This window comes from Alligator sinensis, unplaced genomic scaffold (assembly GCF_000455745.1).
Source record: "Alligator sinensis unplaced genomic scaffold, ASM45574v1 scaffold489_1, whole genome shotgun sequence".
NCBI classification, from domain to species: Eukaryota; Metazoa; Chordata; order Crocodylia; family Alligatoridae; genus Alligator; species Alligator sinensis.
The window spans coordinates 2,360,034-2,378,221 of record NW_005841901.1 but is presented as its reverse complement, the minus strand read 5'-3'; the positions used below and the strand labels follow the sequence as shown (position 1 = coordinate 2,378,221).

At 39.7% G+C, this 18,188-nt stretch overlaps 1 protein-coding gene across 1 annotated transcript in view; it reads right to left on the bottom strand.

The window, feature by feature from the left end:
• Positions 1-1,965: 1,965 nt before the first annotated feature.
• The window catches only part of FEZ2 (fasciculation and elongation protein zeta 2), a gene marked incomplete at its 5' end in the record, with an annotated part of 58,817 nt that continues 42,594 nt past the window's right edge, over positions 1,966-18,188 (bottom strand). Inside the window, one exon of the mRNA XM_006018435.3 lies at positions 1,966-6,694. Within this exon, the coding sequence (XP_006018497.1) occupies positions 6,678-6,694 (17 nt within the window). The remainder of the gene's footprint in view (positions 6,695-18,188) is intronic.

Sequence of the window (18,188 nt, the reverse complement as noted above, 5' to 3'; positions counted from 1 at the left end):
TTGTGGAAGGAACCAAGCAGTTGATGCTATGGAAACACTTGGCTGCTTAAGCAGCTACCAGGTCTTCAGAGGGGCTTCCACAAAAATTCAGGAATCCTTAAATTTTAGGAATCTCCTAGCAGCTTGGATGAGTGTGGCTGCTGATCTAATTTAATTCAGCATTATTCAAGTAACAGAGATTTTGCATTGTCGTTCAATGCACTCCCTACCTCAGTAGCCTGCAACCTTTTCAAGACATCGTCTGGAACAACCCAGCTCTGGTGTGACGCAGACTAGATAGCTTCTGTGGTGTGTTAGCAGCGGGGTGTGGCTGGGGGTGGGAAAAGGTTCCACACTGGGGCCAGGCAGGTAGGAGCTGTGCCTGTGGCTCCACTGCTTCTCCCAGCCCTCCACTCCTTGGCTGGGGTGGGAGCACAGGTTCTAGGACAGGTGCTTGTTTGGGAGATATTACTCTCTTGGCAAGAGCCAACTGTTAATCTCCTTTAGAAAACCTTTCCCTGTCTTATTCCAAAGCTGAGCCAAGCTAGATAGATGGGTTATGCCAGAGGACAGAATCATTCTGTCCAGCTTTGAGGATCATTCAGTAAACATGAACTTCGGCCAAGAGGCACTGGCAGCAGAAAGACAGCCATTTTAAAGAGTAAGACCTTTAAAAAGTTAATACGATTTTAACTCCATAGAACCATTTTCTATTTCGGTTTTTATACTGTAAACATAATGATGTTATTCGAATGTTTCATACACAGAGGTTAGATGCTACAAACACTTTAAAACGCAAGGAGTTCTGGGTCCTGACAACATTTTTATATAAAGCTCCTGATAGAACCCAGATTTTACTAAACACATAGAAACAAATTATTATATTGTTCTTGCTACACCCTTGTCCACTTATACAGTCTGTCTTAATGAAGATGTTTCTTAAATGCAAGTATTAAGATTGAGAACACAAGGTAAGGTGCTGACTAGAAAACAGAAGGATTTCTCGTGTATGTTAACTGAAAAAATAGTTTAATCCTTGTATTCTTTGCATATAAAGTTTAATATGATTTTTTTAATCAGCAAATTTTAGGATGACCTAAAAAGAATGAGAGAAAATATTTCTCAGAATCCTCTAATAATTTGTCTCAATCTATAAAATTAACTGAAATTCTCATGGCAGCACTAGTAGGTGACAGAGCATATTTTGCCTAACACATTTTTTAACTATATAACACATCTCCACTGAAGCTGGGCAAATGTCTTTCTAGCATCTAGTGGATTTAAGGCAACAGGGAAATCTAGATTGTTATGTATAATAGGATTACAAACATCTGGTAATTATAAAACTGCACACCTCATTATGATCACACAGGATGTCTACATGTGCAATTAATTCGAAGGACTAAATTCCGGAGCAATTAGAACTGGAGTAAATTACTCCCAGGAACAGAGTCTACACATGCACCTGGAACAGCAGCACTTTGAACTGGGGTGCAGTTTATGCCAGGGCCTCTTCTGCCCTGGGTTCTGGGTGGCAATGACAGGCAGTGGAAGAGCCAGCTGGGGCAGGAGGGTGCTGAAAGTATGGAACTGTGTGGCTAGGCAGCAGGCAGGAGTCTAGCTCCCTGCTGTCTGGGTACAACTTATGCCCATGGCCAGCATCTACACATGAGTTTAGTCACAGTTAATTACTCAGCCGTGAGATAGTATTGTGGGGGACAGAACTATCTTATGGCAGTATTAATTAGTTTACTGTGGCTTAATACTGTTGCACGTGTAGATGGTGACACTTTACTCTGCACCTAATTAGTCTACTCTGCAGTAAAGCGCATGTGTAGATACAGCCATAGCGATGTAAAATAGGGAAGAATTTCACTGAAGTCAGTACCTACAATGATGTAAAATTGCTGAGAGATCCAAATCTAGAATCTTGTTTGTTTTCCAAAACCATATCTGGACATATTCTGTGCAATTCATTTTTATTTGAGAAGAACTTTGTACTTACATTTTATTAATTTTTTTATCATATGCAGAGAGTCAGGATTTATTACTGAAGTTATTCATATTCCTTTGGAAAAATCTATAAGCATTTTATGTAAATAATAAATGAACGGATATTCTGCAATTAGTATTTTATTCAATAAAGTTAACAAAGGCAAACACATAAAGTGACTGGTTTGAAAAGAACAAAACAGTTTAAGCTCAATGGTTATAAATGTGAGGAAGACGTAGAATTTTCATTTTTGTATTGAATGCTAAAACACACATTTCTAAAGGGTGTCATAGAAACACATAACAGAAAAATGCAACAAGTATGTCTCCTGCGTAATGAGATTTCTTCATCAGTGTTGTTTGCACTAGTTCAATTAACTAGTCAGCCTTTATTTGACAATGAATAAAAATGAAGAGGGGAAAAACAAGTCTTGAGCTAAACTGAAGGTGAGGAATTTGAATAATGGGACAAGAGATTAGGCTTCTAGCAAGGACAAAACATTGGCACATACCACTCTCAAATTCCTTGGCTTAGGGCAGAAAAATTAAATTGTAGGATAATTAGTAGCTTGTGTCTTCAGGGAACATTTCTTACCTGTTATTGCACATGCAGTATATAAACTCCCTAGAATCCATTAAAGCCTAATATGTAGAGAATTTGGGAGTAACGAGCTGGCTTGTCCTAACATTAAACCAGATGTGTTTACCTGCATTTCCATCAGTCTCAGGGTTTCTCCGAGGCTGTGTAAACAACCACCAACCCCAAAATAACCCCCTTCGTGATCCCGATAGATGCTTTTCGGGCTTAATTTCTACTTCTGTTTTTCTGTAATGGAAATTCTGATAATCTTTGGAATGTCTTTAGATTCAGATGCAGCTCCAGACAAAAATATTAAACATACAAATTAAGATAAAAATGTTCTAAATGTACCCAGACTAGGGCAACTTTACAGTCCAATGCAGCCTATTTTCTTAGAAAAAGCATGGAAGAAGAGCTGAATTCTGCATTGCAATTTAATGGTCAGCAAATCTGGGTGCAGGTATATCGACGAGGGAAAACGTATTTCAGATCTGTAGATTTATCATTGAATATTCCTGTCTACAACCCCTTTCTCACTGAACTGTTAAAGTATATCAACTGACTTCATTTTCCAGAGCTTTATGGATCAAAACCAACATACTAAATTGCTTCTGGAAATTAACTTGAAGCCATATAATGATGTTGCACAGATGTTGGATTCTCTCTGTAAGCACTGCTACTAAGCCCTCAAGCTGCCACATTCTACACTAGTTTCAATTTCTTGGTGGCATTAAAGCATAGATGATATTTAGGTAATCTAATCTAGAAGTGACAGAGATGTAAATTTCTGTGTTAAGGTTTGCATGCCAAGAAAAAGGTCACAATTTCCTGACCTGGTATGTATGACAAAACATTCCTTCCTGCTGTGTCTATCTAGAAGCCGCTGAGAATGCAGTAAGATGAAATGCCATTAAGCGGAAGGAAACTGATACTATTAAATGTCATTTTTCTGCTTGTTTTCCTAGCCAATAAGCATGATTTCTGTCTATTTGGATTAACTCTCAGACAGACTGCCCTCATCCAAGCTGATTCTAGGAAGCCAGCAGGTAAACTTATCAAATGAAGCACCTGAATCCAATGAACTGGGAAACAGTTATACATATATGATAGCTTTAGCAAGCACTTCAGGTGATTTAATGCCACTTATTCAGGCTTTTTGTTTTATTCTTATTAAAAGAAAACTTGCCTCCTTAGGCTTGACCCACATTAGTATTACGTATTTCCATCAGAGGCATATATTTGCAAATTCTGGGCATGCACAACTTCTTGGGGGGCTGGCTAAGGCCATGCTCAGTATCCCGGGCTAGAACGGGAACAGAGCCTGCTGGCACCCATGGGGAGATGGGGAAGCAGGGAGGAAGAGGTACAGGTGGGGAACAGAGGCTGCATGAAGGAGTAGGGGGGAAGATGGTGGGGTACAGAGGTGGATAGGAGGAGGGGGGCAGGCAGCAGCTGGGGCTACAGCCCCGACCCCAGGAAGGAGCTGGAGCCTGAGTCACAGCAGCCACCTGCTCTCCCCATGCCCTCCTACTCAGTTCTAAGATGAGGGGCTCCCCCATGTTAAATGGGGAAAAACCTTGTTTTAGAATTCCCTAACAATTAGCTTTGTTAAAGTTTTAGCTAGCATAGTAAGTAAAATGATAAGATGCCAGGGAGTTAGATTAAAATTAAACACTGCCATTTTACTTTGTTTGTGTTCCTCAGACAAATTTGGGAATAGAATATTCTGCAGTCATTTCAAAATGGCAAAGTACTGGGTCCTATAAGCATGGTAGAACATTCCATAAAACACCCCTACAACAAAAGTACTAATATAAAAATATTTTATTATTTCTTTCTCTCTGTAATTGATTTATACAGGCACTCAGAGGGAGTTTTTGCCTGGGTCTAAATATTGATGTTTAAGGACATCAAAGAAATATATTAAAAGATAGTCCTGCCAGTTTAACTCCAGTACATGACACTCCATGAATCTGGGACCAATAAGGCATGGAGTGGAACTTAAGTTAGAATTGTATATTAAAACTACGCTCTACCAACATCAACTCCCAGTAAGACCATCATTCAGCTCTGCTGTCTTACGTGTCCCTTCCTGGAATATAAGAGTAATTTTATTGAGTGATAAAGACCTTGGGCTTTAATTCTGCAAGGTCCTGAATATTCTGGCTCTGATCCACCATAACACTTATGCCTGTGTAACTATAAGGACATTAGTAGTGCCACTGAATTCAGAAAGAGTACTCTAATGCCTAAGTGCTTCTCTGGATCAGGGCCAGAATGTTCTGGACCTTTTAGGTCCAAATCTTATCACCTAACAACTTGATGAAATATCTTTGAGTAGATGTGCTTCAGGGAACAATGATAGGGCTCACCATATTTTATGCCACGGTGTCTCCCTTTCTGTATTGAAATAAGAGAACAGGATTCTCTCTCTCAGCCAAGAACTACAACAGAGCAGCTTGAAAAGCAGCAGTCTACAGGAACACATACAGAGCCATGCTCAAGTCGTAACACTAGCTAAGGAAACAAATGGCATTTTTCTTTTTGGAGGACCTGTTAAAGGAAGGGTAAAATAAAAGTAGTCAAAAAATCCCCCCAAAAACCCAAACTCTCCAGAAACTGACAGACCTAACCAGATCAGCAACTGCATGTGAACATCTCATTGAAAAGGCAAGCAACACAAAGCCATTATCCCACCTGAACAGGGAGACAACGGTCTGCTTCTGACAAGCTGGTGCAGTGCTGAAGAGTTCTGAACTCTGAATATCCTGAAAACAGTGACAGGTATGACAGACACATAATACTGAGGTTCAATTATAGCAATTGCATGTAGAGAAAAAATGCATAATTGAGTGACAGAGAGCCATGATCATATTTAGTGTATTCCACTAATGAAACTGAAAACTCATATGGTACATGGTATTAATAAACAGATTGTAAAAATACTGCATTGTAGGAAGTTTTACAGGTTCTCTCTCACCAAGGCTTTTTCATGGAAGCAAATTCTTAAGAAAAATCTTTGCTTATAAGCAAAACTTCCTATGTTGCTATAAAGTCCCTATCTCTTCAAGTCTACCACAAAATATATGCATAATAAATGAAGAATGAAACCTAAAGAACCACTTTATCTCTTTATGTTAGTATTTTACTTTTCCTTTCAGATCACTGATTTAATCTATAGGTTTGACAAAAATCATCAATGATTTTAAAGGTATGATTTTATACCTTTAATAAGATTTTTAAAATATGCTCTCATCAATGATACCTAGGTGCAGGTACATCATCTTCCCAGACTGAGAATTAAGAAAAAAAGATTTGTAAGAAATCTTACAGGTACAAAATAATGAAAAGTTTTAACATAATACTTGAAGGGAATTTAAGCTGACTTTTTCAATCCTTTCACATAAAACCTTGTGAAGTTCTTGTGTCATGATTAAAAAACAGTGGAAGACTAAAAACAAAAGGAAATTAATTACATAAATATTACATAATGTTTTGATGTTCAGATTAATCAAGCAGTGAGTAAAGGCTGCAGCCACATTGTGATTCTTTTTTCCTGTCAAAGCCTTGTAAAATTTGCTCAATGCCTGAACAATGCTATATCATTGTTTTAATCCACATTACTGCTTTAAAAAAGTGCTCAGTTTTAGTTTCCAATGCTTTGGGGTATCCACTGAAGAACTTCCATAGACTCTTCTAGTGCCGGTTTGGCTGTGATCCCTCTTGTATGTTCGATATAGGAAACAAGGATGATTTTACGGTAAATTAGTTAAAACTATAAGCTTACTTTATTTACATTATTTAAAGTTTTTTTTCCCTTTCACACCAATAAAAGGTGTGGGAGGGATTACTACATGCTGTACAATGTAAAAATAGATTTTAAAAAGCCAAAACAACATTTGTGAGTAAAACTGTACAGTGTTTGTTCTATGCTCAAGTACATTGCACTATTAAGTTAAAATGGATGAGTTCAGTCATCATGCCCATTGTTCAGACAGACACAGAAAGTAAATACATACATGTTTAGATACAGTGCCAAATAAAAAGAAAAATACTATGAACTGTTCAAGGAGTACTTCTTGTCAGAGGAAGGAGCATGGTTACTTCTGAAGAAAAGCAGTCCTCTTCATGTAGGACAAAGAACTGCAAAAGAACAATATATGCATAAAATTCAATAAAAACAGTTTGTATAAAAATATTGTAGAGTACAGTACACTGAATGCTTAATTCTGTCCTATCCAAAACAGAGTTACTGCTAGAGTAACTGAAACTGATAATTATGCTCCCTTACCCCAAGAGCATGTATGTGTGTGCGCGTGCGCACGTGTGTGTTAAGTGTATATATACACACACACACACAGGTCACAAAACCCACTACTATTTTTTGACTGTTACACAGAAATGAGTTAAATTAAGAGGTCATGTCTTAGACTGGGGGTTTATGCAATTTATGTTCTGAGTTTTCTGTTCTAAAGCATTAACTATATTCATGAAACATTCAAGACAGACAGTGAGTTGCCATGCAGTGAAATATTAAAGCGTGTATTATGGTTCTTTGGGTAAATGTGGTATCTTTTATTAGACCAACTAAATAGTTGGGGAAATTGTTCTTTGCAAGCTTTCAGGCACAAACACCCCTTTTCAGGCATAGGAAGTGTCTGTTGGTGTTCTGTGTGCTCTCCTGGGTGGAATAGAAGCCAAAATGCAGGTCTGTCCTTAGACCAACACAGCTACAACCAATAACCCTAAAGAGCGTATTAAACATTTCAGATGTTAACTTTACAATATCAGCCCATTGTGTGTACCCGACAGATCACGTACAGTGGGGAAACAAGACATGTCCTTCACATTTCTCATTCCTGTCTCACATGTAAAAGACACAAACCTCAGAGCAATCCACTTTTCAAACCAATGCTAGCATAACACAAAAACAAATAAAGAAGTCAGGTGTAGCAACAACATACAAAAACTTAAAAATAAATAAAAACATAAAAAATTCTTTGTTAACTGAGCAAAGTGGTCTGGTAAAAAAAAAATAAAGAAAAAATATTGAACACCAGGTTAATTTTCCCTTTTATATTTAAACAAAAAAATTAGTTTCAGTCTATGGATAACTTGAAGAGATCACATGCAGGATAAGCAAACGAAACAACTGTAAAAATGGCACGGGTTCCTATCTTTTAAATCTCAATATCTAGTAAAATTAACAAAAACTTAATTTGGCAAATAATTTAATTAAAAAAAAAGGGAATACATGTATTTCCTTTTTTTTTTGCCAGTCATATCAATAGCTACATATTTCTTGAACTGTCATGATATCACAACTACTTTTTCATGTACATCAAGTAAGCAAGAATATGCAGATAAGATTAGGTACAAGTTTTAGGCCAGCCAATTTTTTTGTTGTAATAATGGAATATTTCAAAAAAGACTCATAATTAAAAGTTTGCATATGATCTCAAAATAGTGTTTTTAAAATATATATCCTTACTTTAATACATAAGTGTCCTTATATCAATAATAAAGAAATCCTATTGGGCTTCTATTTGCATTATTTATCATAGAACTAATATATTATAATGCATTATAAAAGCTGAAGATTTAACTTCACAGAAGTGAAAAAAAATAACTGGTTATCTATTTGGAGTTTAACATCACCAAACTTATTGTTAGAGCTATATATTTCACTAGCATCTAATATGTCTCGCCACAGTAGACTGAAAATAGTACATATTATACAGATTGTAGAAGTGTCATTCCACTGTATATTATGAGCTAATATTTGCCATCTATGTCTGTCTACTTGCCCTGTGAAGCACTTCAAAAAAGCCTGAAGCTCTTCAAATGTTGTATCTGTCTAGGACCTGAGCTACCCTGTTTTTTTCAACTACTTTACTGAATTATACACTCACATCTATCTGCTCTCAAGGCCTCTTTTTGGCATTGCTATTTTTTAGGATTTTGCCTTCCAACATTTCAGACGTTGTCTTATATCTTTTTGCTCAAGTTTTTTTTTAAAGTTATAATACATTTTTTATTATTTTTTCTATGTTATACCTCCGCCCATATTATTTCTGTTAGCTAGTTCGTCCAATACCTAATGCAAACGCATAATTTATCATTTATTTTATGATACTAACTTAACGATGTAGGAAGTGAACTGATGTGCCTCTGGGTTCTATGGCACATGACTAGAACACCTGGAAGCAGAACGCTGGTCCTTGGGATTCCAGTTCGCTACCCTTGCCATTTGACCAAGCTACCCTTTCTAATTAATGAATATGTTGACCTACACACTTAACTATAAATTAATGAAGATATTAAATACCATATGAAGTAATGAAAACTACAGGCTAGATGGACATCCCAACGCCGAGTTAATGAGTTACCATCAACCATTGATTAATCCTTCACAAAAATGATATTACTCCCTTATGTCAAGGCTCAAACCCATTTTAAACATACTTGAATGTACAACTGGCAACGTATTATATAAAAATGTTTGTGAAATGCAGAGAATATCTACATACTTCAGTGACTGATTTTTATTCCATCAAAACAGGAATAATATTTGACAAGATTTAACACACTGTACCAGCTCTGTTGCTCAGTTAGGGACCTACCAAAATTGCGATTTCACAGAAATTGCAAAATCTGGCATTGCTGAGAGGGCTGCCCATCATGTGGCCCGACCCCTGTCAATCAATCAGCAGCAAGAGGTGGGGCCACATGACAGACAGCCCTTGCAACCATTCAGTGGTGAGGAGCAGGGCTGCCAGGGCCCCTCAGCTAGAGGTGTGGGGGGGAGGGGGAAGGAGGGGCCACCATAATCAGCTCATGAATATGGTGGCTGGCCCCACAACCTCCAAACAAAATCAGCCAGCCATGCCCTCGAGTGAGGTAGGCTCCTACTCATGGTTCCATTTTTCTCTAGTTGTTCACAAATCTTCCTCTCACACACTTTTTATTGCATTATATAAACTTATCCAGCTGTGTGACTAGATGAGGATCTCTGGGTCTGGCTGTGTGCCAGATCAGGCTGTACCAGAAGCAGCATGCAGGGCTGGTCTGGCAGGGTGCCTAATGCAGCATCTTCCTGTGCTGGTCCCCTGTGCTCTGTACAGCACTTGTTGGCCCCACACCAGGGCCTGCACTACAGGCGGTGTGTGGGTTGGACCTTGCAGTGCGGGTGTTGCATACAGACCAGGGAACTGGCATGGCATGCACACTGAATATGCCCTGCCGGACTGGCCCTACTCACTAGCTCTAGGGCAAGTCCAGTTTGGGCCCCAGGCTCTCAATGTGCATTGGAGACAGTGTGCAGAGCCTGTCTGGCAGGGCACTGCATGTAGTGCCTGTGCTGTGTTGGCCTCCAGTGCTGTGGACTGTGCCCATAGCACGGGGTCCAGCCCATGTGCTGCAGGCAGTGCAAGCCCCAGAGCAGGGTCCTGCCCATGGCACAGTGGGCTGGGATGAGGCGCACACTGCATGTCGCACCCCACAAGACCAGTCCTGTGTGCTGGCTCTGGAATGGCTTGATATGGACTAGCTCTGGAAGTAGCGTGCAGGGTTCATCTACAGGTGTCACATGTAATGTACAACCCTGTACACTGCATGTGGCATGCAGGATTGGTCCGATACTCATGGGTGGATCACACAGCTCCACAGGCCAGATCCAGCAGGCAGACCATGTGGGACACAATGCATTACATTAAGGTATGGTGAAGATGGCATTTGCTAGAATCACTCCTTTTGAAAATTGCTATGACCTTTTTTTGTTTTCTATCCTTCAGTACCAAGTTCTTGGTAACTTTTGAGCAAAAATTGTCAGCACAGTGGCAAGCTTATACTTTAATTCTCTTAATGTGCCCATCAGCTGTACATACTAATTGGTATGTGTTCAATTTCTTAAATATTTTCTTCCTGCTTTAATCAGCAATGATAAAGGTGCCTTGATATAATGGTTCGGTGAGGAGAACAGACATTTAACTAGAAGAGCACTATTTTTTCTGTTATGAGAATCAGTATTCAGGACTAGAAAAACAAGACCAAACTGTATTGAAAACATTTAGTCTTATCAAGATTTCACCCAGAGCTGTACAATGCCCCATTATTATGAAATAAAACTCTTTTAGGAAAAAGGAGGACTTTGGTGACACAAAAGTCAAATGATTTTAACACACCTGAATACCTTTGATGGTGTAAATAACCTTTTTTCTGCATTTAATCCTGGACTAGACCTTGATACTAAGAAATCTGTCTTGCATGTATCTTACTACCAAAAGCCCCAGTTCAGTTATAGCAAAATTGGGCCAGTTATCATTACCAGACACAAAAGTATCCATCTCTAGTGTCCATCTGTTCTTGTGCCAGAAGGCATACCAACATATTCAGAGGGGCATAGGGTCTCAGAGGCACCAGCCTACTTTGTCACATGCTTCTGAAACAGACTGCCACCTATGAAAGCTTATGCCTTTCTGAATGAGTCAGTTTTTAAGGTGCCACCCTGCCTTGCCTTCTGCCTGACGACAGACTAACTCAGCTAACCACCTCTACTTGTTCGTCTGGACAATGGTATTAGGAGCCTAAATGCTCACAGTTGTTATGGTCTTCTTTTTAGTTAAGATGTTCCTATTTTTTTCCTAATCTTTCAAAAATCCAGCTCAAACACTTTGCCTTGAAATTCGGGAATGAAATTAACCATTCTTAAATAATAAGAAATGATTCTTAGATAATGCACCATCAAAGACTGATTAAAGGAATTACTTTGAAAAGTTTAATTCTGTGGCCATAATCCTTTTAAAGAATTTTCCTTGTAACATCAGATAATAGACCAGTCGCTAGAAACATTTTGTAGTAGGAAGTAAAGCCTCAATGCATCCTGAACCCACCAACTTACAGGTTCTCATACATCAGCATGGGAACTGGAAACTAGATGCATCAGCAGAAAACTGTGTGGACTTGCTTGAGAAGCAGTGGGTGTATCTACACTTGCATATAATGCAAAGCAATAAACTCTGGAGCAATAAGCTTATTGCTCCAGTTTTTTGCTCTGGGTGTGCCATTTGCACACGTGCTCGGGACTGTAGCATGTTGAGCTGGGTCAGAGCAGCCCTGGTAGGCAAGAGATCCTGGGGGTCAGCCTGCCAGCCCAGGGCTGCTCCCCCCCACCTCAAAGTGTTGTGGAGGGGCTGCCTGGGGCACAAGGCTGCTTCAGTGCAGGAGCAGATGGCAGGCAGCCCCTGCACTGAAGCACCCTTGTGTTCCAGCCAGCTGGTCAGTGTCACATTTTTTTTTGCTGCTGTGCACGAAAAAACTCCGCAGCAGAGTTAATTAGTTTACTCCAGTATAACAGGGGCCCACGTGTAGATATATGACATTTATTGCACAGCTAAGTAGTCTACTGCTCAGTAAACGTCTCCTGTAGATGCATCCAGGATAACCTACTTCCAACTAGCTTTAAGAGAAGCATAGGTATCTCTTCATCACACTTTTTGTTTGTGGGGACATACCATCAGAAGAACAGGAAAGCTCACAACTTCTTGAAAGTTAACTTGCTGATGCAGAGGGAAAATCCTCTCCTAGTGCCAAGCAATGTCAAAGGCTGACTTGGTTATTGGTGTTGTAATATGTACCTATCAAATGTACTTTGCAATATGCAGGCATCAGTGCTTTCTTAAAGCCTCCCAATGGAAAAACATATTTTGATCTATTCCTTAATTCAGAGAATCCTTTCTTCAGTTCCTCAAATGGCACAGTGGATATTTTTCATTTGTGTAGTGGTAGTCTACATTTGTTGACTGCTTCTGCTTGAGCAATACTGGCAGACCTCAATAAGCAGTTCCTGGATAACAGTGGGAGCCTACTTTTATCTCCTGATTATCAGGGAAATAGATATAGATGCTGTTCCTTCAGTAAGTATGTACTTTGTGCAATGATATACTCCTTTGTGTAGTTCAGACAATACTTACAATTGGCTTTACAACTGGTATGTATACATAAAACATAAAAATGTCTACTCTTCGCATCCAACCTGTGAAATCTCCTCATATGCTTGTAGCTTTGCGTACCAAAAGGTAATGCATCTCTTGCTATTTTTTACAGAATCATAAAGAGGAGGTGATGTAAAGGATGTTATCCAGACATATCGTCTAACCCTTGCAGTGAAGCAGGACTAAAGCCACAAAGAGTTATTCATTTCTAGTGATAGAAGTTTCTGAGAAATTCTGGGCAGCACATAGGGCATTTAAAGTCCATGGGGGTGGGAACCTGAGCCTGCTGCCCATCCCCACTGGTTTTGAATTTGCCACTTCCAGTGCCCACCTGGGACCAGACTTGGAGAGGACTGTACAAGCATTCATTTTTGGGAGTCTCTTGAAAGGGAGACCTTCCAGGAATACCTTTCTAACATAAGGGGCATGTTTCCCCCAAAGAGAAATAGAACAAACACCTGTATATACTTGTAGTTTCTACCAGGACAATCATGATTCTCCTGCTTGAAATGCAATGCTTGTAAGTGGCCTAAGTGTAATCTAGACCATCACTGACAGAGATTTGTCTAACCTTTCTTAAAATCCTCCAGGAGATTCCACAGCCTTCTTTAGTTGCCCATGTCAGTACTTCACTAAAGAGTACTTCATTACCTATTCAGTCCCTATAGTTTGAGAGTTCTCCCAAATATCTATGTCATTCTAAGGAGACACTGTAAAGAGCATGATTTCTTCTGCTGTACACATAATGGTGAAAAAAAAATCTTTAATTATTACCAATGGTTTGTTCCTGCTGGGGTCAGTGTATTTCTTTACAAAACTTAAAAGTTGAGCTGCAAAGCACCACCACCATTCAAGCCCAAAATTGCTCCCAACTCATAAGTACATACGTTTGCCTAATTAATTTGAGGCATTTTTAAAAAAGGGTAAATCAACAGTGAATATTTACAGAAGGCAACTCAATAAATGCTAAATCATTCTCTGGTGGCCAGCAAAATATTCTTGCTTAGCTTATCTAAGAAATAACCCTCTTGTAATGGTAATCATTGTACATCTGTGAGGTTTTGGGAGGACACTTATTGCTGCCTCATTTTTATTTCATCAGTGAAAATTATTTACTGATTGAGTGACCAAAGTAAAACTGCCTCCTAAACAAGAAACTAACAAACCAAAAAAAACCCCTCAAACAAAGCACCCGCTCAAACTTCATGCCGCACAGCTGATATATCTCTGAGCTCAACGTCAAACAGGCATTCTAAATGTATATAAGATCTATAAATTTATCCATCCCACTCTGAAAGATTTAGAATATTTCAGTGTGGTACAGAATCCATTAATATTAACTGATTTTTTGTTATCTTTTATAAACTAACACTGACATTCTGTTTTATAGCCATAACTACTGAGAAATCCAAGGATTAGTTAAAAAAAATCTCTAAATCTCTTCCTGACATAATATGACAGTAGGATTTAAAATCTCTTTTTCCTCCCTTGAAACCAGTGAGGAGGTCTTTGGTGACCCCACCCCACATTCTTCTTCACCAAAATCACAGGGTGTGAATAGCAAGTTACTGAAACGCAGCTGATGGGGGCAAAGCCTCATTCCAGTTTATCTTGGTGTCAATAGTTTGTGTGTCTATACATTTAGTTCTAAACAGACAACAGCTTCATTCTTTTTTTGGACTGGGAGAACAAATTCCATATCTTTGTAAGATGGTTTTGTACACCTTTCAGGTGTTAATCCTCAAGTAAACATGCAACAAGCACTGATCTGAAAGAGTACCACTGGGAACTTATTCCCCGCTCTGTTGTTCATTCTGCGTTTCTCTTCTACTTTTTCTGAGAGACCATTCTGATATTCCCCAACACTAATAAGTCTAGACTTTAAGACTGCCTATGTTTAAGACTAGACTAATTAAATTTACCACAATTTCTTCAGATAACAGGAAGTGTCATAATTTGGAATTTTCACCTTTGTATACAGTGTTTAGAGTTGATTATTTATTGAGAGTTTGAACCTTTGGAAGACTTTCAACTGTTGCTGTGATGCATCTTCCAGGATTACTTAAGACAATGATGCCAAAGGTCTGAACTGATAACTGCCTGAGAGATCCTGTGGGTCACTTAACCCATCAGTCATGATTCTAGTTGATGAAAATAATAGGGTAGGATGTGTCCATGATGATCAGTATTTAAATAACTGAAAATTACTATGAAATGTTAAACATACAAATTACTTCAAACTTAACAAATTATTTTCTATTCCAAAACTGTAAGATTATTAAGCTTTTTCTTTGCTTTGAACAGGGGTGGACAATTATTTTGGCCGGAGTGCCATTTGACAAGTTTTGGTAAGCTGTTGAGAGCTTCACACATACATTCTTTCAGCAGATATCATTTTAATAAATTACAGATAAAAAACAATTCATATAGTAAAAATCAAACATCAACTAAAACATATTTTAATTATATTAAAAATATCTTGATGTTTCTGAGTAGTATATATAGAGGCAATTGCATAATAGCACAAAATAAAGTCTTATTCTTATATGTTATGTGCGGGTGTGGCAGGTTGAGCATGTGGGTGTCTGGGGTGTGGAGCTGTGTGTGACGGTATGTGGAGGGGTGGGCATGTGGGGTGGGGGCATGAACATGTTTGTGAGAGGCTGCCCGTGCACCAGGCCCTGGAAGCCAGTCAGATGTGAGTGGAGAGAAGGGGGATGGAGGGACAGGGAGCATGTGCAGCAGAGCTCACCTGGGCATTGCAGTGTATGTGTGGTCCTCCTCCCCCCCAATCTGGCCTGTGGCTGCCCCCACAGCGCTCTATGTGGGGCCGAGCCCTGCCCACTCCCGCCTGGGGCAGCCTGTGCCATATTCCCGCCTGCCCTGCCTCTGACCAATGCACACAGCTTTCTGGTGGGGCTCCTACCAGAGGAGCTGCAGCCACCCAGGTACTGCTCAGCTCCCCCGACCTCCAGTGGCTTCTCCTCCTGCCCCAGCTGCTCTGCTCTGGGCAGCAGGCAGTGCAGGGAACCCGTGGGCATGTACACTAGCAATGCCCACCCATGTGGTGGGAAGCTGCAGCCAGGTGGCTTTTCCCCAACTAGTCAGGCTCTAGCTTCAGCTCTTGGCCCCTTCCATCCACTTGGCCACTTGCAGGTGGCCACTCATTGTGCCAGAGAGGCAGAATAGATGGAAAGCAGCCAGGAGCTGGAGCTGGAACCCTGTGTGCTGGGGCAGGAGCTGTCCGGCTGCAGATTCCCTCTACCTGGCTGCGCATCTTTTGCCTAGTGCGCATCCCCATGGCTTACCCATGCTGCCTGGAGTGGCGCAGCAGGAGCAGGAGGAGGAGGAGGAGCCGAGCAGTACTCAGGTGGTTGTAGTCGCACCAGAAGCAGCCCTGCCGGATAGTCGTGCGCGCTGGCTGGGGCCAAGCCAGGCAGGAGCATGTCGTGGGCTGCCCCGGATGGGAGCAAGTGGGGCTTGGCCCCACGCAGAGCACTGTGGGCCAGATACAATCAATTTGAGGCCATGTGCCCACAGGCCAGAACCAATCAGTTGGTGGGCTGAATACAGCCTGGAGTCCATAGTTTGCCCACATCTGATTTAGAAGCAGAAATACTGGCTTTAAAAAGTAACTCCAACAAGACAGACAGATAAGGTTTAAAAAAACCCGCAGTGTTATCTGTCAAGAATAAAGCAACATTTTAAATTAGAAGTTTAGAGGTAACCCCCCCCCCAACAGCAAATTCTGCTATTTAATGCTATATAATAGGGGTTTTCAATCTTTTTAAAGATGCATACCCCTTCTGAGTACACTTCTGGAGGAGTGGGGGGAGTGGCAGCAGCTGGATGCGAGGCGGGGGGTAGGAGGGGGGCTTGCACACGGCAGTGGCATGGGGTGGTGGATGGCAGTGGTGGCCGCCATGTGCAAGCTCCCCCCCCACCATGTCTGGCTGCCTGGGCAGCACCTGGACAGCCTGCAAAGGACAGCTGTTGCCCTCGCCCCCGGGTCCTGCTCTTGGGAGGTGGAGGGTGGCGGCACTCCATCACTGCCTGCCTGCGTGTACTCCTGGGGGTACGCATACCCCTGACTGACAAACCCTTGCTATATAAGATAAAGCAAGACTAGGGAAATCAGACAAAATAGGATGCTCTAGATATACTGTCAAAATATTACATATTGGATTGGTGTTCCAGCCTGGCCTTTTTAATAAGATAGCAAATCAGCCACAGACTGAATTCTACCACTTAAAATGCAAAATAAATTTCACTAATTTTGTTTTTGGAAAAAGCCAAAGGTATGCCTTGCCGAATAATGAATGGAGAGAACTTATGTTTGTAGGTCACTAGCTACTTGAGCTTTCTATGAATGACTATTTTTGTGCTCTTAGGACTTGGTTGGAATATTAATGATTTGTTAAGGATCCCTAAGCCTTGCAGAGGAGTTTTATTTAAAGCAAAATAATCCACCAACACATTAAAGTTATCAGTAAGGACCTGCAAATATTTATGAGGTCAGAACAGAAGAATCAAATTAACAATGTAAAACAAAAATTATAGAATGATTAAATCAAATTATATTTTAAACAATAAAGAACCTTGGAAAATAATAACCTTACAGAAAACAGGGACAGCAATTTTGGCAACAAAAAGTAACATGCTTTTTAACTGTATACAAAGGCATCATATTCTACAGAAGGGACACAGTAATTCCACTTAAACACTATGCTTTAAAATGTGCCAAAATTCAAGCACATGCTTAACTTTAAACACCCAAGTAGGATTATTCATATGCTAGAATTGAGCATATAGATCTACAGTTTTTCTATGATCTAGGTCTAGGTGAGATTGGTCAGTGTTTTATTTTTTTTAACTACCATAAATTCTGGACATTTTACTACCAGAAATATGGTGAATAAACAGAATGAAGGATGAAGGGATTAATTTATGGAGAAAGACCAAGTGAACTAACCACTTATATTTTATCCAAAATATTTTAGTAAAGAAATAAAATTGGTTATGGTAACTAAGAGACACTAATGAGCAAAGTATGGAATAACCAAGTGGTAATATGATGAACTAAGAACGTAATTTCAGAATGAATATTTGGAACAAATCTTCATAATTTTCATAATTTTACATTGTAAAACAGTCTTTCAAAGCAAATAGTAATTCCCATAGTTTGGCACACTGATATTGTATTGGTTGTACAATGCAAGGAAACACGTGACAAATACATATAATTTTAAATTGTAAAGAAACTGACAATTATATAATACAAGTAGTACTAAAATACTAGTAACTAGAAATAAATTTTCACTTTAGACAAGACCCTATGTTAGTAACATACAGTTTTTTCCAGACCATTAAAATATTTTGCCATTTCAGAAAAAATTTATAATATACAATTTTCAATATGAACATTTTGTGTTATACACTAGACCTAAAATGACTTGTTTTTGATACTGCATGATGCACTACAGCTATTTTGCTATGTGCGTGTACTTTCCACTTCATATTAATTCAACTTTCTTTTAAAATAAATTACCATCACAACTGTTTTATTTATGGGTTAACATGCTTGGAGGTCTTGAAGCACATGACAACATATGAATAAAAGCATAGCCTGCTCAAAAGGCAAAACA